At 34.6% G+C, this 18,033-nt stretch overlaps 2 protein-coding genes across 3 annotated transcripts; both read right to left on the bottom strand.

Moving 5' to 3' along the window:
- Window positions 1-266: 266 nt before the first annotated feature.
- Window positions 267-6,339, bottom strand: LOC128545881 (uncharacterized). Of its 2 annotated transcripts, none has more exons than XR_008368195.1 (4): window positions 6,322-6,336; window positions 4,646-4,814; window positions 2,530-2,673; window positions 267-1,506 (listed from the first exon to the last, which is right to left on the bottom strand). XR_008368195.1 is itself a non-coding variant. In XM_045320590.2 (4 exons), exons 1-3 carry the CDS (start codon window positions 6,243-6,245, stop codon window positions 2,625-2,627), a joined length of 516 nt encoding a protein of 171 aa, XP_045176525.2. In that variant the 5' UTR covers window positions 6,246-6,339; the 3' UTR covers window positions 267-1,506; window positions 2,530-2,624. The 2 variants fall into 2 exon arrangements, 1 of the variants encoding a protein (XP_045176525.2); XM_045320590.2 differs by having other exon boundaries at window positions 5,948-6,339.
- Window positions 6,340-9,681: 3,342 nt separating this feature from the next.
- Window positions 9,682-14,131, bottom strand: LOC123537048 (uncharacterized). The gene is made up of 4 exons (XM_053529017.1): window positions 13,745-14,131; window positions 13,357-13,536; window positions 12,160-12,303; window positions 9,682-11,141 (listed from the first exon to the last, which is right to left on the bottom strand). Exons 1-4 carry the CDS (start codon window positions 14,076-14,078, stop codon window positions 11,032-11,034), a joined length of 768 nt encoding a protein of 255 aa, XP_053384992.1. The 5' UTR covers window positions 14,079-14,131; the 3' UTR covers window positions 9,682-11,031.
- Between the last annotated feature and the right edge of the window lie 3,902 nt (window positions 14,132-18,033).

Raw genomic sequence — 18,033 nt, 5'->3', positions numbered from 1 at the left:
AAAATTATCGGACGTCCTGAAATCCTTAATTCCATTTAATGAAATCTTGAATTCTGTTTTATATATCCAAAAATTATTAAAAATGAATTTAAGATTTTATTTAATAGAATTAAGAAAATCATACAATAAATAATCAGTTTTGTGATATCACTAAATCCATTTTAAGATATCATTAAATGAAATGTTATCTTAAATTCGATTTTAAGTTCCCATTAAATGAATTATTTATATCCATAATAAAGACTAATAAAGACAAACGAAAACAATACAATTTCAATTTATTCTCATTCAATGCACGTGTATTGTTGCTAAAGCAGAAAAAGCTTGCCAATGCCAGAATGTGAATTAAATCACAAAAACAAGTCTAAGTTCAAGCCAGAAAGAAACGAAGTGTGGTACGTAATGGAAGGCGAGAGAATTTTGATTGAATTAATGATACAAAAAATGTGACATCGTCACAATACGACGCGTAAGTTTATGAATCAGGTAATGACAAAACTCAGCATGTGATACATCCTGTCAGCAACTAAAGAAATAAAACGATAAGCCATTAGGAACATCAGTCTCTTTTTACAGAGCTTGAAGCGGATGTGGAAGAATGATAAAACTCCATGGAGACAGTAGAAAGCTAACAGCTAATAGGCTACAGACGAAAAAACTCACATATCAGATTTATAGATATCTTTTAATTTACTTTGCAAAGGTGTGGGGAAGAATGATAAAACTCCATGGAGACAGTAGGCAGCTGACAGCTATTACAGTCGAATACTCACACATCCTAGTTCTATAGGTATCAACTTTACCTTTGTATTTACTTTGCAAAGATAGGTAACTGTGAAGATACTTTAATAACGAAATGATGTATATGTGCATCGAGTAGCTGCCTTTTAGCCCTATGATAGTTTTCACATAGCACACATTATCTCCCCTGGCAGCCTTTTTAGGGTTAATACTGACATAAACTCTACTACAGATTAGACAAGAAATTATCTTCTGTTTACCGATAAAAGAATGATTTTTAGTGTTGCTGCATATGTAATCTCTACACATAGGAAGAAATTTGACAAGTGTCCATTTTGTAAAGTATCCTTATGGCACATGACATACAAGTTAACCCCCAATGGCTGCAAGATTTGCAAAGGGAGTTAACTATTGCGGTAACCTGGAACTAAGTCTGTCACATCTCATATTGGACCTTAAGTTTGGGCTGATATGAAGTAATGGAACGCACTGGAGTATAAATCATCCAAGATTAGAAGAGACAAACTTAAGACATTGGGTCCTGAAATTAATGTTGATGTTGCTGTTGTAAGTAGTGTCGGTGCACATGTAGTTGAATGACGGACTGTACAATGGCGTAGGCAATAAACACAATCTTTCTGCATTACAAACAGCTTTAAATAGCCTGGTTTCTATATCCCTCCACACCATTACCACTTCTAATACGGCAGACAATCATTATAGCTATAATTAGTGCCAGGAGTACTCCAAACGAACCTCCAATTCCTGAAACATAACCAGTTAGATAAAGGTAATGAACGAATGATTAAAGCTTTACACTTAAGTTTTGTAACAGAATGATTACTATTACACATAGTTTTTGTTAGGGAATAATTACTATTACCAAGGACGTAAATCGATTGGATAAGAAATTATCGAGTAGACAAGACTAACGTTTTAATTCTCCCACGAACCTTTGCGCTACCTTCGACAATTTCCGACAATAATCGTCGATTTTCACCGAGTACTTGTTCAGTAATTGGATAATCAATCAGCGATCGACAAATTAACACCAAGCCCCGCGTCAAGTCCGTAAACCATTATTTGGCATACTTCGTTCGAAAGCATAGATGAAACGCTGACAAAATTCTTTTCAAAATAAAAATAAATCCAAATTTAATTGAGGTCTTAAATATACGACAATAATCTCAAAACCTGTACTTCTGCGAAATATACTTGCCGTATTTGTAAAATGTACCAAAACATACAGGTAATGTAAAGCTAAATTGCCAATTAAACACCGAGAAATTCAAAAATGTACGTATTATTCATGTAGGCAGATAAATCAGTCTACAAGCTCATTATAAGATCAAGCTTGTCGGCATTGTCACGGATCTTGCTTTACTGCAAAAACTTCACGCATTTTCATTCTCGCCATTTTTTATTTCTTGACTTCAGTCATTCGGCTCCGATTTTCACTAAAACTTTTCAGTCGATCTCGAAAACCTGCGCAAAAAAAGATCATTCACTACATTAATGGTCTAAACGATATATTAATCCATTTTTATCGTCAACTTTCACCGCAGATATTTACGTCCTTGCTATTACACATAGTTTTGTTAAGGGATGATTACTTTTACACATAAGTTTGTTACGGAATGATCACTATTAGGTTTGTTACGTAATGATTACTTTTACACATATGTTTGTCACGGAATGATTACTTTTACAAATAAGTTTGTTACGGAATGATTACTATTACAAGTTTTGTTCAAGGGGTGATTACTATTACACATAATGTATACATACCCAACAAAATGATGGAAGCATGTGTACCGAATGAAAATGTCAATATGTCTCTTATTTCCGGTTTATCAGCCGCCATTTGAGTTTCTTTTTCAAAATTAGCATTGTTGTGGTTCTGGATACCCACAGCTACAAACAGTAGTGCGCCTGAAAACAATATATTATACCAGATTTATGTATTATACCAGACTTTGATAGCGCCCTTTTCATGATAAACATGTTCAAAGGCGCTTTACATAGCATAAGGCGCCAAATTCAACCTGTTCTTGTACAGACACATAGTGATCTGACAAGAGGGACAGATTGAGACAAAGCCCCCAGAATAGACAGACAAACAGACAGACAGACACGCGCACGCACGCACTCACACATACAGAGAGAGAGAGAGGGAGAGAGAGAGAGACAGAGAGTCCTAATTTGAACGGCTAAATCGTCGAGAGAGAGAGAGAGAGAGAGAGAGAGAGAATCTTTTAGATACAGGCCTGTCCAGCTAGTTTTAGACAGTCTGATACTTTAACGTGCTCAGTGTATAGCACCGCTAGGCGCGAACGGGATTAGAACACCGGACCATTGGATTAAAGTCAAGCGTGTTTCCACTAGACAACCGGGCCACAAAATATAAAGGTTACTAGCTCGCCTTTGAGCTGCATTAATTAACGTTCCGAATCATAAATTTAAAATTGAAGTTAAAACTGCTAAACTCTATTTTTTTCTTATTTCAACACATAAACACTAAGTTTCTCTTCTGCATTCTTGACTAACATACGTGCACTATTCAACCGATAACTTCATGTGCGGTTGTGAAATGACCTGCAGTGCATATACTTAAATAATTAGAATGCATTCATAAGGAAAACAAATTGATTATATTCGGAATGTGTTTGTCTGAATTGTTAAAATTATCAGAAAAGACTTTTCTCTAAGCTTGAGCATAAAGCTTTATGAGACTTTATTCGCTAAAATTCTCAAATTGTTTATCTCCCTTTTTTATTTTTAGAAATCAAATAAACCTATATAGTTTGAGAAAGTTCTTTAAAATCTGTAAACAGACAAAACAAGTGATTCAAGTTCTTATGACAACAAAAAATGTAGGCTACTGAAATGAATAACATATCTTACAAATCTCTCAGATCACAGCTAAGGGTAACCTATACAGTAGACCTTTCTTGGGGGAACCATTTTGCAGAAAATTTATTTCTTTTTTACCCTTTATGCAGTAACCCCATAATCATATAGATATGTCATAAAACTGAAACTTTGTTTTCAAAAATCTGTGACAGTAGTGAATAATGAATAAAATTCAATACAAAATGTGTTTAGTCTTGTTCAAATAAAAAAAAGATCACTTTATTGACCTGTTTATTATGAATTCGCAAGCAGACGAATAAAATCGCAAAGAAAAGGCCGGTGATTTCCGTAAAGTCCGGTGACCCAACTTTTCACTTTCCAATAAATGGTGGACTAGGATCAGTTTTGTTTTAGCTGTTTACGTATCTAAAGGAGCTTTCCAAAATAAATATGTGCACGTTTAACACTTTCTAAATATTATAAAAAAAGAAAAAAGATATACAACTTTAGACATTTTAAAATTACATAAAGTTTTTTTACGTACTAAGTATTCCCCCGCAGCGATTACTTCCCATAGCGCTACAGAGTTCAGTTCAACGAGACTCCAAAACGAATAAAAAACTGTTCAGTTCCTTTTGGTTACATTATACTTATTATTTTCTGTACTTCATATATACAAGTAAATCTTGATTGAGACACTTTTCAGTACTTGATAGAAGAAGAAAAATAAGAATCATAATTTGTATAGCCAGAAATTCGCACTGGATGTGGTCTATATCTTTTCTTAAAAAAACTAAGCCAAAATATAATTATTACATCAACTTTGTTTGTGGCTGTTTCTTATAATCCATATATGAATTACATAGTATTTCATGTTTTATGATTTATGTTTTATATTCATATACATTAAAGTGATTATACTCAAGAAGCCTTATATGACTCATTATACCATATTTTTTCAACAATTTGGAACTTTGTTTTCAGCCACTCAAATTGTGTAACAATGAGAAGGAGCTTTTTATTTGGTGTAAACAGTCCTCCTATGTCTTACCTGATATGATCCAGCATACTATGCAGGAAACTGCGCTCACGGTGTAGTTTCATTGGCTTAGTCCTGGCGAACGAGTATGTTAGCGCTAAGCTGCATAATGCTAGCAATCCACCGGCTACTGTTAGAATCTTCTGCGGGAGAAAACTCTTCAGAAACTCCTTTCCTTGTTCTGAAACACAGAACCAAGGTTTATAAACGGGTGAATATGTATTGCACTTCTTTAATAAAACAGATACACAATGTTATCTATCAGTCAAAAATAGCAAATTTAAAATAAAACTTAAAAACATTGAGCATGTACCATGGCGTTATATTTAGGTCGCGAACCCGTGAAAAAAAAAAAACAAGGAAGAATATCCAACAGGGAAAGCCAAGTTCAAAAAACGCAGCCTCCCCAAAGACACACACGAACAACTCTCGCACACCACACACAAAAATGAACACAAAAGGACAAAACAAACAAATACAGGAACACAGTGGGGCACCGCCTTGGAACGGTCAGTGGCAAAACCACCGTTGAACACTCATATGGCTTTCCTTAAAATCCGGAAATTGCCGAAGTCGCATATGGAGAATTCATAATTTGTCGATTGTAATTACAGGTCAATTACCATTACTGTTTTTCTTTTTCATAATACTAACTGAAGAGAAAAACAATTTAAGCATTTTGAAGTGGTCTTGAACTTGGAGAATAATAAAAAAAAACTCACCCTTTCATAGTGTGGTGAAATCACTTCAAGCCACCTTTTCTTGGCAGTGATAATTAGTAATAGCCACAAATATTGTTTACAAAATTTTGACAAGTTTCAAATTATGTAAAAAGTAACTCAAAGTGCACTGTCCTGAAAGGTTTTTACGTGAATACTTGTCGATAGTGTTCTGACGACTTTTAACTCATAAAATGGTGTATAATAATGATGTGCACATTTAATGTTAGTAGACGTCCCGTTAGATAAAATCAGTAAGCCAAACATTTGGGGAAAATGTGAAAAATATTTACTGACGTCATGTTATTGAAGACTTACTGATTGGCTTGCCGGTAAATAATCAAAACTATTGACCCATGACCGTCTTATCCCGGGAAATAGTTTTGACTTTTATCTGGCAAGCCTCTCAGTACGTTTAATACTACTTACAGCTGAACTTAGGCAATAGTTTTGACTTTTAACTGGCAATCCATTCAACACGTGTATTTTTCTTACTGACTGAAATTAACTGGCCAAAGTTTTACTGATATCTATCATTTTATTTAGAGACCCTTTCTGGGAAATTTACATTTAGACAGATCACTAACAAACAAACCTTTGAAAGTGCCATTAGACATAGCAATGGCCTTGTTTAATTGCTCAATAGTAACTGTTTTGCATTCTGTCACTGGGTTGCCCACATAAATGGAGTTGCTTTCGTCGGTTACGCAAGAAGTGACAGTCCATAATCCAATAGATACCGAGGTCTTTATCTTATATGAACTAATATGTATGTCCATATCATAGCTTAGCCATGCTTCGGTAGAACAACCGATTACTTCAAACATGATTGCAATCATGCCGACCAAACATAGAAAAAAACATATCAACTTTTGTTTTCTATAATTATCCATCGCGTGTATCCTTTTTGCCCTGAATATGAATACAGTACTGTAGCGAATATAAACGAGTAAGTGAACTTTGTCATACGCCGTTTGTCACTGCAAACAAAGGCAAAGGGAAGTTGGAAGATTTCTTTGTTTTCTGTGTGCCTCGGAACAAAAGCTCTTTGAATTTCCACTTGTAGAATGCGGTGATATTTCCTGAAGTTAAAAAGGAGTTCAAGAGAAACATATTTTCTTGCTATTCTTGCATAAAAGATCATGACACGAAGACTAAATATATTGGTTTCTTGTTCACCTTGAATACAATTTTTTGTGTTTTTTTTTTTTTTTTTTTTTTTCGTAATTAGATCTCACGTGAATAAACAGTTCTTGCTTCGATAAACCTTTTAAGTAAATTACAAGATAGATTTAGTGAATCAGAAAATAAATGCCAAAAACTCAAATACAGTGTATGAGTATGCTTCCTGCGACACGGTACCGGAGTTTTTCCATGTGATTATACTTCTATTAGATGTTAAATGCACGCATTTCATATGTACGAGGCCAGCGTATTTCGTAGGACAGTTCTTCAAATATTTTTTTATAAAACTGTATTTTACTCACACAATCCGACGGAAATGCTTGACGCATTGTAGTATAAAAAAGGAAAGTATGACTTATTGAGAAGTCCATTGTTGTATAAAAAGCGTGATCTTCGCCGGAAAGTATGACTTAATAAGAAGTTCAAAGATCTAGAATTTGAAAAAAAAAAAACTTCCGGCGCTGATTTGAACCAAAGATCATGCATGTTGTACACCAAAGACTATAAAAACGCCTCATCCAAGTATTTGAAAAAAAAAACAAAAACAAACAAAAAAAAAACAAAAAAAAAACAAGAAATAAAAAAGATACACGGCCGCATTAGTCAATGCACACTTTAAGCTTCGAAACGTGCATGCACTCAGCACTTTTACATACGATCCGGTATTTATAAAGCAAAACAAAATGTAGTTATTAAAGTAAAATTTTCATGTTTTTTTATGCAGAATTTATGTTACAGAACACATAATTTTCATCATAATCTAGGAAACATTGACAAAAAAAAAGACTAAAAAGGTGGGGCCGAAAAGTGGGGGACGAAATGACCATTTTTGGAATCGTTAAGGGATACGAAATGAAAAAATAGTTGACTAGGGGACGAGTAGTCTGTAAATCGTTTACGGGAGATCACTCCGTATTAGAGTGGCAGAGTGACAGAGTAGTCTACTTATTGGTGTGAAAGGAGTAAAATAGTACACTGTTCTGATCGCGTGCCCAGTCCTATTGAAATTAGAGCCATGTAAGATGGGAACCAAGTCCTTACATATGTACTTCAGCGAGGACCGTGATTCGACAACTTGTTCAGTTCGTTTTAAAATAATTTCTCAAATTCTTTTTCAAGTGGAGATAACCTCATTGCACTGAAACACGGAAACACGCGAGAGTGTTAAGGCTATACGTCTGGTCACCGGACAAACAGCATATGTTGGTGAATTTAGTACTTTTTCTGAAACTACCTTTCATAATTTCCACCGGTTTCTTTTTGCCAAGCCGTTATTTGGCAAATCCAGCCGCTTCACACAAAAATGAAGTGTCTTACATTGTTATATTTATTAACCTGTTTGAAAGTTAGTATACATGTAATTTGATTTCGTAACATAACTAGTCTTTTTTGTTAAAAAATGTATGAAAAGATTGCACTTGCCACGGCAAATATGAATTTGCCGTGGCAAAGCCGTCTTTTGCCATGGCAGAATGCATTGCCATGGCAAAATAATTCTGCTATGGAAAGAAAATTTATCATTTTGCCATGGCAGATTTAAAAACAAATCTAAAATATGTGTGTTTTAACTTGTTTCCTGTCATAATATTAAGAACTATATTTTCTATATTATGTTCTATATTTTTTAAAGTTCTGTCATCGCAGTATTTTGCAAAAAAACAACAACAACAAAAAAACCCCAAACAAACAAAAAAAACAACAAAAACTGCCATGGCAAGTCCATAGGAAAAAATCCCTGTGCACCTGTGGTCACTGGATATCTAAAGCGTGCTTTAAATAGACTACACATGGGGAAATGATTGTCGTAATTGAACTAATTATATATGAGATCTGTTGGGAACATAAAGTTTATTTTTACAAATGGGTAACTTTCCAACATGATACTGGACATTACGATAATGTGTAATTTGAAATGCAAACAAACTTTTACCCACCCCACCTCTACCCCTCCCCTAACAGGCAAAGATCAGATTTGGCTGATATTTACCCTTATTAGTCCTAGATACATGTAAGCATATTTACAATTATATCATTCAATGCAATTTTTGTATGAGATTGTGGAATATATCCGTTACAAATATTATCTTTTTAACGGTTAAAAAGTCTTGATATGTGAAATTTTAGGTATGTTAAAATGTTATTATATACTGTTATATAATGTTAGTATACGACATCAAAACTGGACATCCAAAGTGAGGCTACATCTACACAGAGAACTGGATTTGGATATATCAGTGAGAAAATCAATAGATGATGCAGTAAGCCTAAATGAACTGGATAGCAGCATGTAATTCAAATAACTTAAGTAACGTTAAGTCCGTTTTGTGTTATGAGTGTTGACAAAGTAATTTAGATATTTTCTACCTGCTCGTAACATTCTTTGATTAATGATCAAAAATGGTAGGCATATTGGTACCGGTATCAAAGATTCTTTATATATTTGTGTGTGCGTGTGTATACGTGTGTGCGTGCGCGCGTGTGTGTGTGTGTGTCTGTGTGTATGTGTGCGTGTTAATCAAATTGAAAATGATTATCGTTTCATCCTAACTTGTCCCTTTTACCGATGCCTTATTAAAGACACTTATATACTTATCTTTTTTTGGTCAATAAGTCACAGTGACCTTGAGACTGAAAACGGTTTCCAATCGATAACTTAAGAACGCGTTGGCCTACAGGAGTCAAACTTCATAGAATTATTGCCTGTGGTCAGAAAATGATCCTGTTGTTTTGGGGATCAGTAGGTCAAAGTAACGGTGGCCCTTGGACGGAAAATGTTTTCCGCTCGATAATTTTAGAATATTTTGGCCTACAGGCGTCAAACTTCATTGGATGATTGCCTCTTGTTTTCGGGGTCAGTAGGTCAAATGACAAAGGTCATAGTTGTCTCGGGGTGCGTGTTTTACAAACATAGCTTGTTTAAGTTAACAAGTTTGTTATTGTATTTCTATAAATTTTATGTTTCAATTCTCTGTAATGGAACAATAGTTTTGTCGAGAAAACACATAATACATATTCACTATCAAGAAAAAAATCAAGATATAGAGGATATTTGTTTGTTTCAGTGTAAGATCGAACTATATTTCACCGAGTGAACACTATAATGCAATATTTTCACGACTGACTAATAAAGACAAACGAAAACAATCCAATTTCAATTTATTCTCATTAAATGCACGTGTAAGAATTGTTGCTAAAGCAGAAAAAAAGCTTGGCAATGCCAGAATGTGAATTAAGAAACACAAAACAAACCATAGTGCAAGCCTGAAAGAAATGAAGTATGATAATGGATGGCGAGAGAATTTTATTTGAAGTAACGATACAAAAATGTGACATCGTCATAATATAACGCGTAAGTTTATGAATCATGTAATGACAAAATTCAGCATGTAATCCATCCTGTCAGCAACTAAAGATATAAAACAATAGGTCATTAGGAACCTCAGTCTCTTTTTACAGAGCTAGAAGCGGGTGTGGAAGAATGATATAACTCCATTGAGACAGTAGGCAGCTGACACAGCTATTACAGTCGAAAACTCACACATCCGAGTTTTATAGACATAAACTTTACCTGCAAAGGTGGGTAACTGTGAAGATACTTCTATTACGAAATGATCTGATGTTTATGTTCGTGGAGTAGCTGCCTTTTAGCCCTGTGATAGTTTTCACATAGCACACATTATCTCCCCTGGTAGCCATTTTACTTATATAAACACTGCTACAGATTAGACAAGAATTTATCTTCTGTTTACCGATAAAAGAATGTTCTTGTATTGTTGCTACGTATGTAATCTCTGCACATAGGAAGGCATTTGACAAGTGTCTATTTTATGTCCTTAGATTTTTAACTGATTTTGAAAAGTATTGACAAATTTAATGGCTGCAAGATTTGCAAAGGGAGTTAACTATTACGGTAACCTTGAACTAAGTCTGTTTCATCTCATTTTGGACCTAAATTTTGGGCTGATATAAAGTAATGGAAAAAGATCAACTGACATAAAACATGATTTTGTGAATTAAAAAAGTCACCTTCGGGAATTTCAAAGATTTGTGCAACAGTCGTTTTCACATGCGACCGAATTTTATTTTCAATACGGAAATTCGCTGTTCACGGTTTATTTCTGGTAACCATTGCCAAAGATTCTCTGTTTTGGAGATTTAACGGAAATTTCGCGTGTTACGTTTCGAAATCACAAACTCTTGATTTATGACTTCATTGAATATTTAAAACATGTCTAGAGATATTAACCTTCTAGTCTCAACGATGACATTTTTGACAATGTTAGATCTAGAACAACTGATACGTATTAGACCTTCCTGGTTAGATTCAGTATAAATAAGTCATCAGAGGTCCAAATTTTTTTGAGACAGACTTTACACATTGTCCTGAAATTAGTGTTGGTATTGCTGTTGTAAGTGGTGTTGATGTTGTTGTTGAATAATAGACTGTACAATGGCGTAGGCAATAAACACAATTATTATGCATTACAAACAGCTTTAAATAGCCTGGTTTGTATATGCCTCCGCATCATTACCACTCCTAATACGGCAGACAATCATTATAGGTATAATTAGTGCCAGGAGTACTCCAAATGAACCTCCAATTCCTGAAAAATAACAAGATAAATAAAGGTAATGGACAAGTAATTTGCAATTAAATGATTACCATTACACGTAGGTTTTGTTACGGAATGATTACTATTACACATATATTTTGTTAGGGAATAATTACTATTACCAAGGACGTAAATCGGCTGGATAAGAAATTATCGAGTAGACGGGACTAACTTTTTAATTTTCCCATGAACCTTTGCGCTACCTTCGACAATTTCCGACAATAATCGTCGACTTTCACCGAGCACTTGTTCAGTAATTGAATAATCAATCAGCGATCGATAAATTAACAGCCAGCCCCACGTCAAGTCCGTAAACCATTATTTGTCATATTTTTTTTTTCGAAAGAATAGATTAAAGGCTGTCAAAATTCTATTCAAATAAACATAAATCTAAATTTAACTGAGGTCTTAATATAAGTAAAATATACAACAATAACCTCAAAACCCGTACTTCTGCGAAATCAGGTTGGAAAATATGCTTGACGTATTTGTAAAATGTACCAATACATACAGGTAATGTTAAGTTAAATCACGAAATAAACACCGAGAAAATCAAAAATGTAAGTAACTCATGTAGGCTGCGATAAATCAGTCTACACGCTGATTATAAGATCAAGCTTGTCGGCATTGTCCGGATCTTGCTTTACTACGAAAACTTTACGCATTTTCACTCTCGCCATTTTTGATTAATTTTCTTCTGTCATTCAGCTTCGATTTTCACTAAAACTTTTCGGTCGATCTCAATAATCTGCGCAGCAAAGAAGAAGATCATTCACTACATAAATGGTCTAAACGGTATTTAAATCCATTTGGAAACGAAATAGTAATTTATTTAGAAGCTGCTTGTTATATTCATAGTCAATTTTCACCGTAGATATTTACGTCCTTGCTATTACACATGGTTTTATTAAGGAATGATTACTTTTACACGTAAGTTTGTTACGGAATGATTACTATTACATATAGTTTTGTTGAGGGGTGATTACTATCACACATGATGTATACATACCCAACAAAATGATGGAAGCCGAAGAACCGAATGAAAATGTCAATACGTCTCTTATTTCCGGTTTATCAGCCGCCATTTGAGTTTCTTTTTCAAAATTAGCATTGTTGTGGTTCTGGATATCCACAGCTGCAAACAATAGTGCGCCTGAAAACAATATATTATACCAGATTTATATAGCGCCCTTTTCCTGATAAACATGTTCAAAGGCGTTTTACACAGCGCAAACCCAGCCACTAGTACAGACAAATAGTGATCTGATCAGAGGGCCAGATTGAAACAAAACCTTCAGAACTGAGAGAAAGAAATCCTTTTTAGATACAGGCCTGTCCGACTAACTTAGACTAGCTCTTTGTGAATAGACAGTCTGGTTCTTTAACATGCACAGTGTATAGCACCACTAGACGCGAAACCGTCTTTCTTGGGAAGATCTAGTACAGTAACTGGTCTATAGTTAGGAGGGAGACACTTAACGTCATTTCTAGTGCCTGGACTGGGATTCAAACGCCGGGCCATTGGATTAACAGTCAAGCGTGTTACCACTAGACGACCGGGCCACAAAATGTAAAGGTTACTAGCTCGTCTTTAACCTGCATTAATTAACGTTCCGAACCATAAATTTAGAATTGAACTTGAAACTGCTAAACACTATTTTCTCCCCTAATTTTAATACATAAACACCAAGTTTTTCTTCTGCATTCTTGACTGAAATACGTGCACTATTCAACCGATAACTTCGTGAGCGGTTGTGAAATCTATTTAAATAATCAGACAGCATTTATTAGGAAAACAAATTAATTATATTCGGTATTTGTTTGTCTGTATTATTAAAATGATCAGAAAAACTTTTTATGAGACTTTATTCGCTAAAATTCTCAATTTTTTTATGTCCTTTTATTATTTCAAATAAAAGTTTTAGAAATGATATAAACCTATAAATTTTGAGAAAGTTCTTTAAAATCTTTAAACAGATAAATAAAATCTGGAAAGTCTTATGAAAACAAAAATGTAGGTTACTGAAATAAATAACATATCTTACAAATCTCACAGTAAAGAGACCATATAGTATTTAGTAAGAACCATATATTACTTGTTATACCATATTTCTTCAACAATTTGGAACTTTGTTTTCGGCTACTCAAATTGTGTAACAATGAGCAGGAACTTTTTATTGGTGTAAGCAGTCCTCCTATGTCTTACCTGATATGACCCAGCAAACTATGCAGGAAACTGCGCTCACTGTGTAAGATCCCGTAGTTTCATTCGGCTTAGTCCTAGCGAACGCGTATGTTAGCGCTAAGCTGCATATTCCTAGCAATCCACCGGCTACTGTTAGAATCTTTTGCGGGAGAAAACTCTTCAGAAATTCCTTTCCTTCTTCTGAAACACAGAACCAAAATTTATAAACGGGCGAATATGTTTTGCACAGAAATTCCTTTCCTTCTTCTGAAAAACAGAACCAAAATTTATAAACGGGCGAATATGTTTTGCACGTTTTTAAAAAAAACCAGATACACAAGGTTATCTATCGGTTAAAAATAGCAAATTTAAAATAAAACTTTTAGAAAATGGAGCATGTACCATATACCTTTGGAAGTGCTATTAGACATAGCAATGGCCTTGTTTAATTGCTCAATAGTAGCTGTTTTGCATACTGTCACTGGGTTGACCACGTAAAAGGAGTTGCTTTCGTCGGTCTCGCAAGCTGTGACTGTCCATAATCCAATAGATACCGAGTCCTTTTTCCTAATATCAAAACTGAAAACGCGTTTAATATGTATGTCCATATCATATCTTAGCCATGCTTCGGTAAAACAACCAATCACTTCAAACATGATTGCTATCATGCCGATCAAACATAGAAAAAAACATATCAACTTTTGTTTTCGATAATTATCCATCGCGTATAATGGATGTTTCATATGAATACAGTAGCGGGTATAAACGGGTAAGTGAACTTCCGATATTATGTTGTTAACTTTATCAAACACGCCGTATGTCACCTTTTAAGGCAAAGGAAAGTTGGAAGATTTCTTTGTTTTCTGTGTGCCCCGAAAAAAAAACAGCTTTTAGATTTTCACTTGTAGCATGAGGTAATAGATCTATTTCCTAAACTTAAAGGGAAGTTCAAGAATTGCTATTCAGTTCATCAAAAATGGACACCAATAGGCGTGTTTGGATGTTTGCAGAGAAAAAAAGTTAAAGAAATATCAAATATGTAAAACACGTATTATACTGAGGAAATGGTTGAATCTTATTAACGAAACCTATAATTTCAACGTAGATGCAAATAGTCACAAGTCTGTTTATCATAATAAAATAAAGGCCAATAACTCAAATACAGTTTATGAATATGCTTACTGTAATTTTGTAACGAAGTCTTTTCCCCACGATAGTTGTTTTATGCACTGCGTATTTCTTATGTACTAAATTTAGACTGGCGTATGGTAGGATAGTTCTTCAAACACTTAAAGTTATGTATTTACACTTCCATTTCGGCTTAATTCGATGCACACACTGTAGCATAAAAAGAGCATGTTCTTCGCCGGAAAGTATCAGTATGGTTTAATGAGAAGCCCATGCAAAAGCCCAAAGAAATAGAATTTGAAAAAAAAAATCCAACCATGATTTGAACCAAAAATCATTTTTGTGTACACTCAAGACTATACATGTTGACTTAGAGTATGCGTTGAAACTTTTGAGTAGCCGAGAAAAATATCTATGATGTTTTCAATTAACATACTTTTAATTATAATAATAATAAGAAATCGGAGAATTTTGACTTTTAACATGTGAAAATAGTTATTGTTTGCAAATGTGCTCTGACTTGAATAACAACACCGTGAACACGAGCTTATCGTGCACATGTGACAACGTTCACATTTTCACATACCATGAAAACCACCATATTGCATCATATTAAATGAATTACTATAAGCGGATGTTAACATATTTGCATACAAGTTGCAAGAATGAAAAATGAACTATTTTAAAGTCCCTGAGTGTTTGCCATCTCTGTGAAAACGTAACGCAGAGACGTAAAGAGACGTCTGGTTTTCTATAAAGATTACATACAAATGCAAATGTTTTGATGATGAAATATTACACCGGATTTACCTTATCTGATTACATGCAGTCAATCACAGTACACTCCGTACCCTTATCAGCAAATGCAAACAAATACGTAGAAGATTTTTGTTTGTTTCACCGAATGAACTTTGGATGCAATGTGTTCAGCACCGCGACGTAGCCACGAGCATACCTTTTACTAAATGAATATAAGATGCTTTTATTTCACCTTTTTAGCCTTCAAGTGATCGGTACTTTGATTGGGCCTTTCGTGGCCGAGAAGTTAAGGTCGCTGACTTTGAAGCACTTACCCCTGACTGACGTGGCCGGGTTCGGGCCTCACTCTTGGTGTTGAATTGTTCGAATCAGGAAGCCATGTAATTACTGGTGGTGTTAACATAATCCTTAAATATTATAAAATACAATGATAAGCTATAGAATTTTGGCCCTATTTAAACAATAAAGGGGAAATAAAACTATAGCAATTTTGCCCAAAGCATCTATAAACATTAGGCGTAAAAAATGGTTTGTTTCCGGTATCCAGACCTACCCTAAATTTTTGGCCTGGCCCTAAATGTTTTTTATGGCTTTGGAGATTTTTTTTTTCAACTTTTAAACGAGAAGTTGCAAAACTGCACTTTTTATGCTTTAAACATGACCAGTGATGTTAGAAATCAACTTTCTGATGCTCTAAAGGCATAACCCCTTACTTGTAGTCATTTTTGACACAAAAATAATTTCCGAAAAGTCGCGCTTAATAAAAAAAAAAAACCAAAAAGAAAAATGAATTCCGACCTACCTACCCTATTTTTTTTACCATGTTACCGGAAACAAAGAATTTCTAGGCCTTATACTAGATCTATTTCAAAATAACTAACGAAATCCTGGAAAAGCGACAATAAACACACTAGCAAACAAACATTACATTTTTGTGTTGCTATTGCCAGTATTTCAAAATTCAGTCATACACTCATATCACTTTTGGAAAGCTAAACTTTTCACGGACTGTCACAAGTTATCTCTTGTTGCGGGGTTAATTTAGTTCATTTTGAGAAGTTAAACCGGCATAGGGCATAACAAAAAAAAAAAAAAAAAGGTTTCAGTCCTACCCACCAAACTTGAGTGGTAATTTCTATTTCTATACAGATATCTGTTTTCTTTATCGAATTATTTATTTTACGAAACTTAACAATTTATCGATTTCTTTATACATGATGTATAAGTGAACAAATACACGTAGTACATTTTAATGGAACAAGGCAAAGCATGTTTCTAGCATTCTGATATTATCGTGAGTATACGTAAAGGAGATGATATTTTAGTGAAAACAGTTAACATTTAACCCCTGAACTATGGCCAGTCACATCCAGAAAGATAGTCTGTGTTCAGACCCTGTGTTTTGTTCAAAGGAGATAACTCTTGAGGTTGTTCAAATTTTGTATAATTATGTTACTTTTCTTCTCAAAACACTGTAGATAATCAGGGCCAAGAAAAAGAAAGATCGGCCAGAATATAGAAGAGAAAAGGTTAAAAACTTTATAAAAGATTATCTAGTCGGTAGCCAGACTACCAGAAAGAGTACATTCATTACTATCATGGATTTTGCTAAGCGTAACGAAATCACAAATTTCATGATATACAACTTTTTTTACTGCTTCTGGTAGGTCATAACTCACGGATAAAAAAGAGCTTGAATAAAAAAATATATATGCGCCTTATATGCGTTGGATATGTTGAACACCTCCGGGTTTGTTTTTTTACAATATCTAGTGCAAGTGACCACAGCATAAGAGATTGACAAATGAGCCGCGCCATGTGAAAATCAACATGGTGGCTTTGCGACCAGCATGGATCCAGACCAGCTTGCGCATCCGCGCAGTCTGGTCAGGATCCATGCTGTTCACATTCAAAGACTATTGCAATTAGAGAAAATGTTAGCGAACAGCATGGATCCTGACCAGACTGGTCGCAAAGCCACTATGTTGGTTTTCCCATGGCGCGGCTCAAATGGTATTTGCTCTGTGGTGGTTGGAGAAAAGATTTGCAGCGCGATACTGTGTTAGAAAAAGTAGATGTATGTAATCAGAAATGTGGCAAACCTGGTCCATATTTAACCTACATAACAGACGTCATGAGTGTTCCATCTTGACTAAAAGAAACAAGAGGTTGGCAGTCATTATTTAAAAGGTTGCACAGGAAGTAAAATTAGCCCAGGCAAGTATGCCTGTTACAGCATATCTAGATGGTCGCACAAGAGCTTTTAAGTTCATGGTGTCTTTTGATCATAATATCATGCGATGGTAAATAAATCTTTAGGTCGAAATTTGATAATCTTACAAAATTACTTAACGTTTTAGAAGAAAGGACATGTGCAGGGTCCTATATATATCTTGCTTGTTAAAAAACAAAGCTTTTATGTCATTAAAATTTAAAGGATAGATCTGACAAAAAAAAATGAAGAAATTATAAAACGGGTGAAACAAACAATATTCCCCATTGGCCGTAAATAACAAGGGGTTTCCCAAATAACACATTTGGTGACGATAACGATTCTTATATTCAGTGTTTATTGGCTTGTGGTAAACTTATATCGTTCCTTCTATGTGCGTCTACATTGTACATTTACCGAAGATAGGAATAAAAGTGGTTTTTGGACCGGGTAAATGTGCTCACTCGTACGCATGAACAGTTGACAGATATATTCGCCTTAATTAAGTTAGGACACGCGAGCACGCACTCTCCCTTGCCACTATGCAGAATACATAGCACTAAGCACAATACACAGTTACAATAATGTACGTCTCATAT

This window comes from Mercenaria mercenaria, chromosome 17 (assembly GCF_021730395.1).
Source record: "Mercenaria mercenaria strain notata chromosome 17, MADL_Memer_1, whole genome shotgun sequence".
Lineage (NCBI taxonomy): Eukaryota > Metazoa > Mollusca > Bivalvia > Venerida > Veneridae > Mercenaria > Mercenaria mercenaria.
Note: the sequence above shows the minus strand (reverse complement) of the source record. Positions and strands in the feature narration are given on the sequence as shown.